The following is a 16486-nucleotide window of genomic DNA, read 5'->3' on the forward strand; positions in this document are numbered from 1 at the left end:
GGGTTTCTCAGAAATGTTTTAGAATAATTCTCCGTCATTAATCATGAAGAATTAGAGACTAAAATTGGGTCCAGTATGTGGCTATTGGCTCACTCCCAATTACATGGTATGTGCTCTGCTTACCTCTTTGGCGACTAAGGTAACTAATTATTTATTTATTTATTTAATTATGATTGCATTTGTTTGATAAAACTGCATCATTAATATATTCATTTTTACATTTGATGGGTCGACGTTTCACCGCTATCTCGCCTGATGGTAAGTGATGTTGCGGCCTACGATGGAGCACGTCTACCCATAAGCAACCTATTCACCCGGGCTTTGAAGATACCCAGGTTATACCTATCAGGAAACACACACATACACACACACACAATTTCTTTCCACACATAGCAAACAGCTCTATAAACATAATCTTGATGTAAAACATTCATTGAAACTGTTCAGGATCATTACTCTTTGCCCTCGTTGTCTTTATTTCGCTTTATTTCACTGAAGCAAGACTTTTTCACGAGAATACTCTATTTGGAAATCTTGCTTTGTGTTTATCTGAAAGTTACTTGAGTTTATTGTACTAAAAATAAATCTGTTTTATCTTACAAACGCGATTGCTTACAGAAGAAAATGTTTGAGAAACCTAATTGCCTACAGTGCGATGTAAAATTATTACAGTTTATCCTTTTTTTGTAATAACTATAGTGATGATACTAAATCATGGTTTACTCACGTACCTAAATAGAGAAAAGCTCTACTAGTTTCGAGTCACAGAGAGACTCTTCAAACTTGCACTTTTTGACTTAACAACTGGGTGTTTTTCGCTCATTTTTCGTACATTGTCAGCCAAGATGATAATAAATATGTCGGTTAAAGTCATATGTGTTTTCACCCTAGGATATATTTAAATTATCATGTATTGTGTTGGTCGTTATATTATTATGCAAAAGAAAAAAAAAACAATTTTTACCTTTTCCCTAGAAAAGTAAACAACGTTTTTAATTGCAACTGTCAACACATTAAAGAAACAATTGTTTGTTTCCCATTAAAAAACCTGACACCTTTAATTAGCTCTTGTACTGCCGACCCCAAGGATTAAAGCGTAATTATTTTTCTGTCAGCTTATTCTCTAGAGGATAAACAGTCATTTTACATTGTGTCTTCATTTAGCATTTGTACATTAAACGAACCCTAATTTCTTAAAAAAAATAATGTTTTCGATTTAATTTTGGTTTATTAGTATTAGTTTGTTTGACGATTTTTGCTGACTTCAAAAAGGAGGAGGTACTATGATCGGGTGTTTTTTCCATTGTCTTGTCCAATGTCCACATTTCTAATGGTATTATATTTTTTCTCACATAGTTTTTATTTTATCCCCGAAGGGATGGAAAGAGGTGTGTTATATTTTTTCTATCCGAAAAATTTCACAACTATTGCTTGTGTGTGCTTGATCTAATGTGCTTCGGATATGGTACTAAGGACCAGAACTTTCACGTTGTTGTTGGCACGCTATATGTTTGCTTATATGCTTGAATTAACGTGTTAAATAAACAAAAGCTTACATATTTACGTATCTATACAAAAATATCATCGATACAAAAACTCGTAAAAAGAAGAACTAATTAAAATAACGAAACAGATCTTCAGATAACTCCTTAATTACCATAGACGTTAAAAATATTAAAAAGAAAACAATAAATAGGGATGCCAGCGGAATAAAATCCTCTATAATGAAATTTCAACAATGGCAACACCATGAAAACTGCAAATCTCTCCCATTGGGAGCGAAAGACAAGTTTTTTACGATTTCATAAAGCAACGAAACCGGTTTTTCATTTACACAGTTTTAGTGGTGATAAAATATAATTAAAATATTTTATACTTTGCTTTATCTCGGGGTTTTTATGGTTTGTATGCTTTTAGGAATGTTTTTAGGTTTGGACCACATTAGGACATAATATCGAAGCTGGTTCATTTTATTTATAGTTATGAATAGGATCCTCATTATTAATTTTGCCCTTTGAGTTGTTAATCCTATTGTATTGTGGAAGGTGAAAATTTCACATGGATATTTACTTAATATTATTGTTTAAAAAATATCATTGCCCTACACTAGGATTTTCACCTGTGTTGTGAGTGCATTTAGAAACATACATGTTCATATACGTATGACACCCAGACTAACAACAAAACAACAATTAATGGATAACAAAAAAATTGTTCCGTGCGGGAATGGAACTCAAACATTCGTTCCGTGCGCGAACTCGAACCCGCTACATGTTGCGCGGCAGTCGGTTGCCCAGCCACCGCACTTTACTCAGGATGAATAATTTCTTTATGAAACAAATAATTTACCATATTCGTGTCTCATTGCATCCCAACCTTTATAAAAAAGATAAGTACAATCAGAAACGTTGAGTTTCTCGAAATTAACAATTCTCTCCGCGTGTTTTATATTTAGCTGCACGGCAGTAAACTGCAGAATGCACACTGACTGCATTCATTACCAGAATGGGAAAAGATAATTTTTGTTTGTTTTGGTTTTTATTTGTTAGTAAGGTAGAATATAATATACAAACAACACTAAAACGATATACGTAAACGAGCAGACGGATCACCTGTGTTTCACCCATGGTTAGTAATCGCCACCGCCCATGGTCACCCGAAACACCAGAAGCGTTACAAATTTGTTGCTGGCCTTTTGGGGGTTAGGAATTTAAGGGTTGTTGGGGAATCGGGAATTGAAAGATTGGGAAAGGGGTAAATAGGCCTCCGGTAACCTTACACAAGGGAATACAACGCAAACGTTGTTTCACGTCGGTTTCCTGTGAGGCCGTGGTATTACTCCTGTGGAGCCAGCCCATTCGTGCCGAAGCATGGCTTTCCCACACTATATTCCTTGATTATTCTATAATAATTATATCTATAATACATATATTTTAATAAAAAAAACTTTTATTTATTTATTAAAGGTATCCGCTATCGCTGTTACTATTTCAACATCCTTTTAATTGTTAAAAATAAACCACTTAAATTAAACACAACTCCTTTCCTTACCCCACACAAATTCCAAATTCAAATTTCAAAAAAGAAAATGTACAATAGACTATATTATAGTTTGCCAGCATTATTTTCATCAAGACATCCGCCGTCGCATCCCCCGGGAGGATGTCATCCGTCATCCACGACGCGCACTTAATTGGAAACATCCTGGAACGAATTTAAATTTCGAATTCAGTTTGGAAATCGTTTTATCTGTGTAACAATGGGTTTTCTTTATCTTTTTTAAGATAGATTAATTATTGTGTTTTGTGGATGTTTGTTAACTTTGTGTGTTTTAGTTACGTGTTGTAGGTAATATGGGATTATCCGGAGCTGCAGACAACGTAAAAGGTTACCGGGGCTCCGGCTCAAAGCAGGAGAAGGAACGGGGTGGTTTTTAGTCAATAAGAGTCTGACACTCCCTCTCGCCTCGCCCAAGGTGGGAGAAGTCATTGGATGATTTTCCCCCTCAAAAAAAAAAATTGGTAATATGGGATTGTCAATGGTCAAAAAATTTTACGTTTCTTAATTAAAGATTTTGATATTGAGGACAATATCAAAATGCTTTTGTTCGTAATTGTATATTTTCAAGACATGGGAGTCAAACTCAAGATTTTTATCTTGTTATTAAGGGATAGGAGGCAAACGAGCAGAGGGATCACCTGAAAACGTTCTTTTTTTGAAGGAAATACTTTTTTTTGTGTATTGTTGCTCCCCACTGGGATTACCTCTTGTATCGTGGGTTTACAAACATACAAGCTTAGATACACATGATACCCAGACCCGAAACAACAATTTGTAGATCACACAAAGAGTTGTTTCGTGCGGGAATCGGACCCGCTTCCCGTTGCTTGGCATTCGGATACCCTGCCACTATGCCAACCATGCACTTCCAAGAACTATTTTGTTATAACATTGTGGCGACACATTGACAAGTGACAAGTGACAGATGACAGAAGTCGCACATAGACTATCGACGAGCAAAAATCAACGGATGACGTCACAAATATCCTGCATCGCACATACGAAGTTTACATGCGAATTAACACGGATAGAAAATCCCAACGAATAACAGTTGGGCAGAAAGCCCGCCAGGCTGATCACCTCGCCTGGTCGGAGGATCCTCCTTTTCTTAGGGAACTTTACTCGCTGTTCCCTAAAGTGGTGACCCCGACGTGATTGAAACCAACCTTCACGGAGCAGATCAGCACCGTCATCCTCATCGCCATCTCCCTCACCCATCACTTCTCCGCTGAGCGGTAATCAAGTCGCAGCCAACCAGCATCCTCGGCCTCATCAGGGACCACCACACGCTACATCGAAGACATGCAGCCTGGTTCTTCCCTACGGCCTCATTAGCGTCTAGGCACAGCACTCTGCACACGGTCTGAGGACGTCTTCCTCCCGTCAACGCAGACGCCAGTCACTACGCACCTACCCTCGCAGCATCAATTCCCCGACTCACCGTGGGACACTGCGAGCTTCACTACTCCGACTCACTGGAGTATCACCCTGCACCGCTCACCCGACTCACTGGGCATGCAGCGGCACAGTTCCGACTCACTGGAACTAGGGACATTCTACACTGGCTCTGGCACCGCTCATCTCAAGCATCGACAGCCGTCTCAACAGGATCGACCTCCGGTCTTGGGGGGGAGTGATGTGGCGACACATTGACAAGTGACAAGTGACAGATGACAGAAGTCGCACATAGACTATCGACGAGCAAAAATCAACGGATGACGTCACAAATATCCTGCATCGCACATACGAAGTTTACATGCGAATTAACACGGATAGAAAATCCCAACGAATAACAGTTGGGCAGAAAGCCCGCCAGGCTGATCACCTCGCCTGGTCGGAGGATCCTCCGACCAGGCGAGGTGATCAGCCTGGCGGGCTTTTCTAATTACATCTATACTTAACAAAACGAAAAAGCAGATTGCACTTCATCCTCACTTAGAATATTTGACGTAATATTTTATTAACAACATTCTTAAAGCCCATCTTTAAGACTTAACCCTCTACCTTTAACCAATTAACAACAGACTGATCAAAATTACCCCAAGAAAAAAGTTTAACCAACCGCAAATCGTTCAAAGGTAACATGAATCTATTTAAATTGTAAAAGGAGGTTGAATTAACTATAATAATTAGTAATCAGTGCTGTAGTAGTAGATACCCCCGCTTTACTAATTTCACACCTGGATTACCCCTTTTAGTGTAAAAGGGAGGATTGCATTTTTAATACACCCTGTGTGTAATGTAAGTGAAAGGTAAGTCTGGTACTGAAAGGTAATTTAGTTGTTATTGATTTTGTTTTATTGTAAGTATTTTAAAACCAATTAAAATGAGGAGTCCCTTTGTTGGCCTGGAATTAGTAGAGCTGTTTTCCATTAATATACGTGAGTAAACCGTGATTTTTTGGTTACAAAAATGCATTTGATTTCTAAGAGTATTGCTCTTTTCGCCAGTTATGTTTTATATGCTGCCGTTAAAGTTAGCAGGTCCAATGATAATATAGTACAATTTGGAACGTCATCATCATAATTTTAGGAGTATAGGAGTATCCAAAAATCCTTTAGCAACTCTTTGCTTGGACACACAACTGTGAACAACGAGGTCTTTTTATAGGGGGAAATCATCCAATGACTTCTCCCGCATTGTGCGAGGCGAGAGGTAGTGTCAGACTCTTACTGACTAAAAACCACCGGGTTCTTACTCCTGCTTTTCGAGCCAGAGCCCCGGTAAACTCGCTAGGTAGTCCGCAGCTCCGGATCAGGCATCAGCCCTACTGGACCCCATCTATGACAACGATGTCTAAGATCTAATATTAAAATAAAAACACACATTAATCACAATACTCAAAACAGATTAAAAATATCCACCAATGCCTTCGTAATACATAAAGTTTAGCCTAGGTTACTAACCCTACATTAACCGTGTTGCCTTAATAAACTGTCTGGGCTTCAACACTGCATTTATGGTAATGCACCTATCACAATGACGTCACTTATTATGTTCCATTTACAATATGTTTGTAGAAAAAATCCGCTGCAGCGATTTAAAAACGGTATAACTTTTACTGAAGTAAATGAAAAGCGCTTTTTTTAATGGACATTGGATTTAATTTCAATTAAGAGAATGAATAGTAATATAATAAAAATATAGCGCTTTTTTGCTGCAAAATGCAAAAAAGTGAAAGCTTTGCTTGATGTAGCGATTGCATTCATCACCTGACTAGGGTAGGGTGACCATCGTTTATAAAGTATATTCAAAATTATATCAAAGGCTTGTGACTGGCAGTGGTTGGATGAGAAGAGCTGAAGATCGAGCTCAGTGGCGTGCTATTTAATTGGCCTATGTCCAGCAGTGGACGAACACTGGCTGATGATGATGATGGTAGTTGAAAAATAGCAACTGAATTTAAAATGGCCTTTTCATAGCCTTTTTTGAGGGAGAAAAATCGTTCAATGCCTTCTCTCTCCTTGATTGAGAGAAGGCATTAAACGATTTTAACAAAGGCGAGAGGGAGTTTTAGACTCTTACTGCCTAAAAACCACCCTGTTCCGTCTCCTGCTTTGAGCCGGAGCCCCGGTAACCCGCTACGTTGTCCGCAGCTCCGGAGTTGCACTCGCCTTATCATACAACTTTAAAACAGTCCCATATTATTTTTTTGCAATCATACTCACAACACACGATGACGGACGGGCGGATACAGCGCAACTAATGTCCGCATCATAACGAGTGACGTCACTGGCGGAATTTAAACGCGATTTATACAGTTTAGTGGGAGCGGCCAGGGCGAACACACCCGGGTTTACTCGTTGTATGCAATGACTGGTATTAAATGGTGGAAGGGAAATTGTTGTTGTTTTGTTTTGCTTTGTGTGGTGGTTAGGTTGAAATAGGTTGTTGTTTACATGATATTATACAACGGTTGATAATTGACTGTTTCTTTGGTCAAGATAATATCGTACGTACGACTGAAAAGCCACGTGCAATTGAATTCAATTCTATGGTAGGGAAAATAGTTGGAGACTCGGTTACGTTATAAATATCTACAAGTAATTTAGTGTGGGTATTCAAAACACTTTAACAACGCAGCGACACCGCTCCGACGCCGTACCGCATCGTGTGCCCCTGCTTTAACTCTACTATTATCGCGGATTGCTGCTCATGAATATGAGCCTCTAGCATGGCTTGAAACTAGTCGAGTTCAAAAAGTTACGGGAGTAAACCGATAACATAATAATTAATGCAAACATAGGTAGTATTATTTCTTACTGGTAGGTATATAATATATACCACATATATACATATAACATTAACATCATAACATATTTTAGCTTTAGAAAGCTGGACTTAATTTACAGTATTAAGTAGGAGTGCTGGACACACCTTAGTTTAGTGTGGTTTAGAACTCAGGTTATTAAATTGCATAACTTACACTGAATATGAGTTTTATTTGCACGGTATTTCTGTCGTGTGCTAGGTTAATTAATATTACATTTTAAATGCATCAGTCCATATTAAACTACGTGTAGAATACAAAAGTTTGACTGTGGGAGAGCCATGCTTCGTCATGAATGTGGCGGCTCGATCGGAGTGTTACCACGGCCTCACAGAAAACCGACGTGGAACGTTTCTTTTATGTTTCATTGTGCTACCCCCCTTCCTCAAGTTCCTAACCTCTAAAAGCAATTGTAACGCCTCCGATTGTTTACCATCAGGTGCTTGTTTTCCAGCTTATACCATAAACAAAAATTCAAATATTCCTTACATTCGTTAAGATTAAGTTCATAGATAATATTTCAATAACACCCAATACGGATATTATTCAAATGCAAGAGGTTTGGATCTCATTCATGGACTCGCGTTATGGATCATAACCCCTCTGTTTGATCGAAGTTCAATATTATACTGATTGGAGATGTTACTGATTCATATAAAGTGAGACATCACCACAAAGGCTTGCGTACCTTTGTTAGGGTTGGTTTCCAGCAAAAGTAAAGAATGAAGAAGAATTCGTGAGAAGGCTAATGATATTGTGCAGTATTTATTTATAAAAAATATACGAATTACTTCAGTACCAACAATTGTGTCAATAGTTCTTATTGTTTTCACTTCCTTTCCCTCATCTTTTTCTACATATTTTTTATGTATAATCGATTTTGTGTAGCTTGGTGCCGTGGGTGTGTCCCAGAGGTTTAAGCCGCCCGCTTCTCATGCATGAGAGTGCGGATTCGGATTCGGATCATGAGGATACCTGGCCAATTATAGGCTGCTGATGATATTTTACTTATAAATGATGTATTTGGGTTGCTAGCGTTAGCAACCCAGATTACAAACCATCCGAAAGTAAATGATTACTACTAGTATATTTCCAATTGCAATACTGGAGGAATCACCAGTAACTTATCAACCACGGAGTAACAAGATTGGGCCTCTTTTGTACAACCTTATATTTTACCAAAATCATCGATCTTGCATCTGTGTCTCTTAATATTGTCATCTACTCAGATTTTATGGAATCCAAGCTTTACAGTAATCGGAATGCGCCCCCTATTAGGTGTTCCCCTACCGAAGTAGTGAGGATTACTAAGAGGCAGTCTCGTGTCGGAAGTGATCGTAAAACTTTACGAACTAGAGCTCTCTATCGGTGACAATCATCGGATATAGAGTAGGTGAGGGTAGAGAAATTGCTCCGTGGAATATTTTTCATAATAGGTGAGGACAGAGAGATCTTTTTTCCTATAGATATTTTTTTATTTAGTACTTTATTTAGTACTAGCTTCTGCCAGCGACTCCGTCCGCGCGGATGTCTGTCTTCGCGTGGATGTTTTATTTCTCAATTTTGAGTAACTCTAACAATGACATCTTATAAATATCTATTGGACCCAAATACGGCTAGACCCATAATTATTAAGGAGATCCCTCTATTGAGCTACTGCTGTTGAGCTCGCGATCTGTAGCATAAAATTACGTATTTTTCCAGGATAAAATGTATCCTATTTTATGCTCAGGATAATAAGGTATAATTTTACCAAGTTTCATTAAAATCGAACCGTTTGTTTTCACGTGATGCCTGAACATACGACAGATAGACAAAAAATAATAATAATCACATAGTTATTTGGGTTTGGTATCGATCGATCCAGTAACACACCCTTCTATTTATTCTTTCAATATTTTCAATGTACAGAATTGACCCTTCTACAGACTTATTATAATATTATGAATGATTGAATAAATGAGAGTGTTATAAACGTAAGAGTAGACAAATATAATCAGAAAGCTCCGAACTACTAAGCTATCGGGAGTTATACGTGTTATTGTGAGTCACCCATAAAAGATAGACATTTGCTGTCGTGGAATATTTTTTAAACAATTTTAAGGAGAACATTTCCGTCATACGTGATTTCTGTGTAGCTTTAACCATTAAGGCTGCACACGCTTGCTTATCTTGTGAACGCAAAATACTGTTTTCTAGTGACATTGAAAATATTTTTTCATTTTTAAACCAATATAAATTATACACAATACAAAAATGTATAGATGCAGTAGATGAACGTAAAACCTCTGTTTCTCTTCACTACTCTCTGCAACAAGGGCTGAGATTTCAATAAACGACATCGGTGTTCTGATTGCAACGTTTGAAGACGTTCTACATATCCTCGTTAACTGTGACAGACTGACAGACTGACAGACTGACATACCCGCATAGTATGTATATGTATATGGTTATTGATAGCTATGTATGATATTTGTTCTTGGTTTAATGGTAGTTTTGGGGAGTGATTTTGTAAGTGGTCGTGTTAGTGGTTTGATTTTGTATGGGTATATGTAGATGAGGCTTGAGCCAGATTGTTTGCTTAATTTTATATTTTTAGTGAGATTATTTATACGAATGCCTCGTTGGTCGATTGTGTGATTGCTTAACAAGGAGTTCCGGGTTAGCCAACGCGTTATTGACCTTTTTTCAGTTTTTCAGAGGTTTTTCAATAACAACAATATCAGAAATTATGCCCGAGGATGGATTCAATTGCCATTTTAGAATACATATTAACATTTACTGAAAAGTAGGCGATACATCATATAATTATACTTCTACCAATCCTTTCGGGATTTAAAAGCGCAACGTCAGAAAATACTTTTTAAAATGATAATATCTAAGTAATTACCAAAAAATCCATAAATTAACGTACCTACCTCTTGACATTAACTAGAAATATTTGACGGATAACCCTAAATAAGTATTTTATGAGATTTTTGCAGTTAATGAGACGCGAACTAAATTCCTTTGACGACCGACCTAACGGGTCGTGAAAGGGTAAGATTAATTACTGACATTTTGTTTTAGATGCAAAAATTATAAAAGGTTGCTTTAAAATTGTAAATATTTTACAGTCAAGTTTGCTGAGCTCATTAGCGATGTCGCAGTTGAAGTTAAACGATACATGAAATTATGTATTGAAGATAGAAGTGTATTTTTGTAGTAGGTAATTAATTTATCATGATGACTGACTGATGACTTTTTTTATGGGAGGGGAAAATCATTCAATGACTTCTCCCACCTCGGTCGAGGCTAAAGAGAGTGTCACTTTTACTGACTAAAAACCACCCCGTTCGATCTCCTGACTTTCGAACCGGAGCCCCGGTAAACCTGTTAGGCAGTCCGCAGCACGGATCAGGCGTCAGCCTCCAGTGGGGCCCCATCTAATATTTTTATGAGATGAGTGGGGCGGAATAACTTACTGCTTGATGCCCTGACTCGCAACACCAGAGAAGTTACAAAGACGTTGCCGGCCTTACAACACACTTACACATATCAGATATTGCTTAACTGGTTACCTGACACTGCCCGGCCTGACAGACTTCAATAGCTATAGAATTGAGTCTAATCACGCGCCTTCAGTTAACAGGCGAGTCTAAGCTTTGTTTTACAGAGCGATAGAATAAATGCTGTAAAGTCTTTTCTTCTCCTCTAATAACATCTTCTGATTTGTTTCGTTGCGGGATCCAAGACAGTCATTCATTTCCCTGGGACGCGCCGGACTTCAGTGTTCCGGTGTTTTCATGTTTGTATCTACTGTAGATCCTGGCTTACAGGAGTTGCAGCGGTATGGGAGGTTGTGGCGGGCTTGTCCCAATAAAAAAAAAATATCAGATATTATTATGTTCCGTAAAGGGAACATACAAAAACGACATTATTATTATTTAACATTATTTTTAAAACTAGTGCATTGTTATGCACCTACTTTAATTCGACAGGACCCTAGGTACGAGTCCATTATCCGGAGCTGCGGACTACCTAGCGGGTTTATCGGGGCTCCGGCTCGAAAAGCAGGAGAAGGAACGGGGTGGTTTTTAGTCAGTAAGAGTCTGACACTCCCTCTCGCCTCGCCCAAGGCGGGAGAAGTCATTGGATGATTTTCCCCCCTCAAAAAAAAAAAAAAAAAAAAGGTACGAGTCCATTACCATACTTTAGTTACAAATCCAATTTCCACAGACCGCTGAAAATTCCAAATAAATTTAACGTAGCGAAGAAAAGAATACATAATTTTCACATTTATTGGTATTCGTCCAACGCTAATAAAGTCTCAATTCACCAGATTTATATTAAAATTCAAAGGGAAGGAGCTTTTGAATGAAGATTTTCATAGGATACATTAAAATCTGTTTCCACCGATCCGATGTTCTGATGTGGTACAAAACATGAGGGGAGCGGAATTATAAAACTTATGGTACAATAAAATATATTAAAAAGTGTATGTATTTCACATGGCAAATGACGATGTAAGAAAACTATGCTTCGGATACGTATGGGTCTGCGCGACCAGAGTGATAAAACAGCGTTAGAATGATAAAATATTATGAAAACAAGTGTGAAATATTGGTTCCATTGTGTTTCAATGCGTAAATGAGGTTACCGGAGACTAAATCCAATCAAGCATTAAATGTAATCTAAAACTATTGTACAAGCCTAGATAATTTAAAGCGGATTTTTTTTGTTTGTCTACATTTGACAAGTCGTTGGATTCCTTTTAATTCACTGTATAATACAGGTACTTCCAGGTACTACAAATTTTCAATCGTTCTGCTGGGCAATACCACGCTACGATTAATTCCTATTAATCGTAGCGTGATGTTTCATAGAGTATAACCTTTCTCGAAGTTGCGGAGATTAGCACGTTCAAACAAAAAAACTCTTCAGCTTTATATAATAGTTTAATATTTAATAACATCTTTTATGGAAAAAATAACAAAAATACAAATAAATCGCTCTTCTCTCATCCCCTGCACCACGCGAACTGTCCGTCGGGACAGCAATAACAAGTCTATAAACCGTTTTAACTGCCTTTGTTCAAGTAAATCTATGTCGGTTTTGACTTTTTAAACAATGACCGTGTTTTTGTGTGGGAACACAAGATAATTCTTAAGATGTTTTTGAATGGGAAAATGGGGATTTGAAAAGAAAATTCTAGATATTCCGGTTTTATTGTTTGGTCTTTGGTTCGTTTACTGTACTGTACTTATTGTATTATACTTATAGTATGATGCTAATCTATACAATGACGGTATTCTTATACAGTTCAAATACTTTGAGTCAGTTGGATTTTACACTCAAAAGATTAGATTGTACATATTTGAGCTAATTTTGTTCTTTTCGCGACTGATACGATGACATAAGGTTTTGGTTGACAATTACCTAATGATACAGGTAGGTACTTCAATGACAATTATTTTTCTTAAGTATCTTGGCATTTGCTTAGTAACTATTACACGGATTAACATTTTTATACAGTAAAGTTCTCATACTCTTAAAATACGCAAGAATCCTATCTGAACTAAACTAACTAAGTTTATATATCTTGTGAATGAACTCATAAAATTAGGACAGAGAGACCATTGTCTGTTCTGTGTGGGTCAGGAATTGAATAATTGTTTCAAAATGTGTCACACGCCAGACTAAAGAACATTAAGAGATTATTCAATTATTCGCCCACTCACTTAATTTACACCTCGTCAAGATAGATTTACAAATATTTAGAAAAGAATATTTTCAAACTTAGTTATGAAATAAAAATAAAACCTACCTTTAAGAAAATATACCATTAAAACAATCTGATTACTAAAAAAATTACTAAAAAAATTCCGGTAATTTTATGTGATGACAGCTCATGGAGACAAACGCTTACTAAAATTAATGAATCATCAATATTGTTTACCTATTATATAAAACTAGATATAACATACATTTAACAACAATCCGAAAAAGGTTAATTTTAGCATCTATGTATTGTAGAAAAACTTACAATGTATGCCTTTTTAGGGGAGGGAATTCATCCAAAGAATTCTCCCGCCTTGGGTGAAGCGAGAGTGAGTGTCAGACTCTTACTGACAAGAAACCACCCCGGCCCTACTCCTGCTTTTCGAGCCGGAGCCGCAGTAAACCCTTTAAGTAGTCCGCAGCTCCGGATATAATGTATGCCTGCTCTACACATTCTTAACCCGCACCATTCGACCAACTTCATTCAACAGTTTTGCTCAAAAAATTTCCACTACTCTTGGAACCCTCTCCCAAACATGACACCTTTTCTCATACTGTTCGTTATAACCCTGGTAAATTCGGAAGGTACCGCCAATGAAACCAAGTGTGACGGATTCCAGGCCAACTTTAATTTGAAGGATGTGATTGGCGAATGGCAGGTCGTTGCTATTATACCTGAGAAGTTGTTCCCTGAGAAGCAGGTGACTTGTTATAAAGTGGAGATTAGCGAGACTGATGGGGTGAGTTTTTTATTTGTTTTTTATTAAAGTAAATTGCCAACTGCCGCACTCAAAGACATTTTAAGATTACTTAAACTATTCTTTAGTAATGATTTTGTATCGGAAATAATTACTAAGGACTGGGTTTAGTAACCATTAAATTACTCTGAGTACGGCGGTAAAACTTTTTTGATACTGTGTTTTTTTTAATCTTTATTTTTTACGTGGGGCTTTTTTCATAATAGGATACTGATCATATATTATGTATTTATTTTTCATTATATCGTTATGGTTATATCACATTTCTCTTTACATGGGAACTGTCTTAGATTTTAGCAATTTTAATAGAATCTATAGTCACCGACTATTGAATCAATTTACATTTCGGATCAGGGTGCTTGTTCTCTTGAATTCAAAACCAAAATTAGTCGCATCGGTCCAGCTGTTTTCGAGTTTTGGCGAGACTAACGAACAGTTCGTTAGGCCGGATTCATTTTAAAATATAAAGTAATTTAATATATAGAAGACTGATCAACTTTTCCTTTCAGGCGAGTCTAAGATGGCTAATGAATAAAACGATACATTCTACAAAAGAATTGCTTCCTAACGATACAAATGGAATCGTCGTACGGCAGAGGTATCACACGGAAAACCCTTTCGATGTCTGGTCCAAGTCCATACAAGGAGTGAACGGGTGCTTCCAACAAGTCCTGTCCTTGGATATCTCAAAAAAAGATATACGTAAGTCAATCTACATAATATAACAGTTATTTACAGCTCAATTACAGGGGGTAAAATCGGGGTTCTCAAATCGGTAATCGGGAATTAGGAAGATTGATTCCAATCCCCGACTCCCATCAACCCTTAAATTCCTAACCCCTTAAAGGCGGGCAACGCACTTGTAACGACCCTGGTGTTCCAGGTGTTCCGTCGGCTCGTTTACTGGCTTATACCATAAAAATTCACATTTTTAAACGGCAGGCAACGCACCTATGATTTCTCTGTGTCCCTGGGCGGCGCTGATCGCTTACAATCAGGAAAACTGTATTTATAACATTACTAGCTTTCCGCCCGCGGCTTCGCCCACGTGTAATTCGGTTATATATATATATATATTATAGCGTTTTTTAATGATCTCATACAAAGTCTTTTTTTTTAAGGATGGGAAATCATCAAATGACCTCTCCCGCTCTGGGTGGAACGGAAGGGAGTGTCAGATTTTTACTGACTAAAACCCACCTCGTTCCTTCAGTTACCCTTTGCGTTCCGGGGCCACGGTATCTCGTTCGAACTTTCCCGCAGCGCCGGCTCAGTTTATCCCATTTCCCCCCCTTGGGGGTTGACATTTCAAAAATCCCTTCTTAGTGCTCACTTATGTTACTAAAGGAACCTCTGTTCAAAATCTCAGACTCCTATACCGAGCGGTTCGGCTGTGCGTTAATAAATCAGTCACCCAATCGCACCCCCTAAATCACGATTGGAGGGTAGTTTGAAAAAACTTATAATGTCAAACATATTTATTTGCCTATTTACGTGTTCATGCCAAGTTTCAAGTTTATAAACCCAAGGAATAAGATTTTTCATAGAAACGCTTTTACCCCTTTTCCCCCCCTTGGGGGTTGAATTTCCAAAAATCCTTTCTTAGTGCTCCCCTACATATCCCATGGAACCTACATTCCAAATTTCAGCTGTCTACGACCAGTAGTTTCGACTGTGCGTTGTCTGTCAGTCAGTCACTCAGTAACGGAAGAGTTTTATATATATAGATTTTAAATTGCTTCAGATAAAGCCTTAAAACATGATGCGATGATGCAGCTTCATCTCCTAGAAGTGAAAGGGTCCGAGCCGTTCCTGATGCAAATGTTATGGGGGAGGATGATTGCTCTCGTCATCTATCGTAGGAAACCGGTAAATACTCGTTTAACATAACACTTTACAAAGGATGAGGCAGAGTTTCACCAAAAAAAGTTATTTTAAAGTTATTAAATAACGCCAATTTCATTTTCAATCAATTTTACTATATTACCTAAAATAACGGTTTACCACTTGTAAATACACTGAGAAAAGCTCTACTAGTTTCGAGTCACAGAGGGACTCTTAATTATGAGTAGCGTGTGCAGACGCAGCGACGTCGTCGACGATGTTGCTTGCGTATGACGAAACTGCGACACGTCTTTATGTCTACGGATGCGTAAACTGTTATTTTTAGTTAATTTAGTATATCTCACGATAGTTATTATAAGAATTTTACTACAACCTTCGTATGTATGTTTCATTATTACAGGAAGTGACTCAAGATGAATTGAAACCAGTATTTGAATTGATCAACAAACTCCGTGGACCTCAAAGGTTACCAAAAATATGTGAGAATCCTTTGAGAGACTTATTAGTTTTCTAAAAAAGGTATCATCCCTTCATTGGAGATTTGTTAAGAAAATACAATAAATACGAGTATAAAAGAGTGTCACAGTTTCATTTATATTGGATTCTCTTAAGATATTGACCATGAAGCAAGTACAAAGAGGAGTTGCCATAGTGTGATTGTGCATTGTGATAAAAATAATCGGTCCTGCCCAATGATTTGATTAAAAGTAAAAAGTTAGATAGCTATTAGTTAGATAGATAGTAAATGGCACATTAAAATGTGGATAATTATTGGCTGGCAACACTTTTCTAG

At 37.6% G+C, this 16486-nt stretch overlaps 1 protein-coding gene across 1 annotated transcript; it reads left to right on the top strand.

Annotated features, from left to right (window-relative positions):
* The first annotated feature begins 13584 nt into the window (after window positions 1–13584).
* LOC118281947 (uncharacterized) lies at window positions 13585–16271 on the top strand. The gene is made up of 4 exons (XM_050700380.1): window positions 13585–13830; window positions 14358–14550; window positions 15593–15717; window positions 16094–16271. Exons 1-4 carry the CDS (start codon window positions 13627–13629, stop codon window positions 16205–16207), a joined length of 636 nt encoding a protein of 211 aa, XP_050556337.1. The 5' UTR covers window positions 13585–13626; the 3' UTR covers window positions 16208–16271.
* The last annotated feature ends 215 nt before the right edge of the window (window positions 16272–16486 follow it).

The sequence above is a fragment of the Spodoptera frugiperda genome, chromosome 18 (genome assembly GCF_023101765.2).
Source record: "Spodoptera frugiperda isolate SF20-4 chromosome 18, AGI-APGP_CSIRO_Sfru_2.0, whole genome shotgun sequence".
NCBI classification, from domain to species: Eukaryota; Metazoa; Arthropoda; class Insecta; order Lepidoptera; family Noctuidae; genus Spodoptera; species Spodoptera frugiperda.

Excerpts from the sequence above, each read along its gene's own strand:
- LOC118281947 (XM_050700380.1), top strand. The coding sequence starts at position 13,627 with ATGACACCTTTTCTCATACTGTTCGTTATAACCCTGGTAAATTCGGAA. Across the intron at positions 14,551-15,592 it reads TATCTCAAAAAAAGATATAC|ATAAAGCCTTAAAACATGAT; the intron begins GTAAGTCAATCT and ends AAATTGCTTCAG. Across the intron at positions 15,718-16,093 it reads TCATCTATCGTAGGAAACCG|GAAGTGACTCAAGATGAATT; the intron begins GTAAATACTCGT and ends TCATTATTACAG.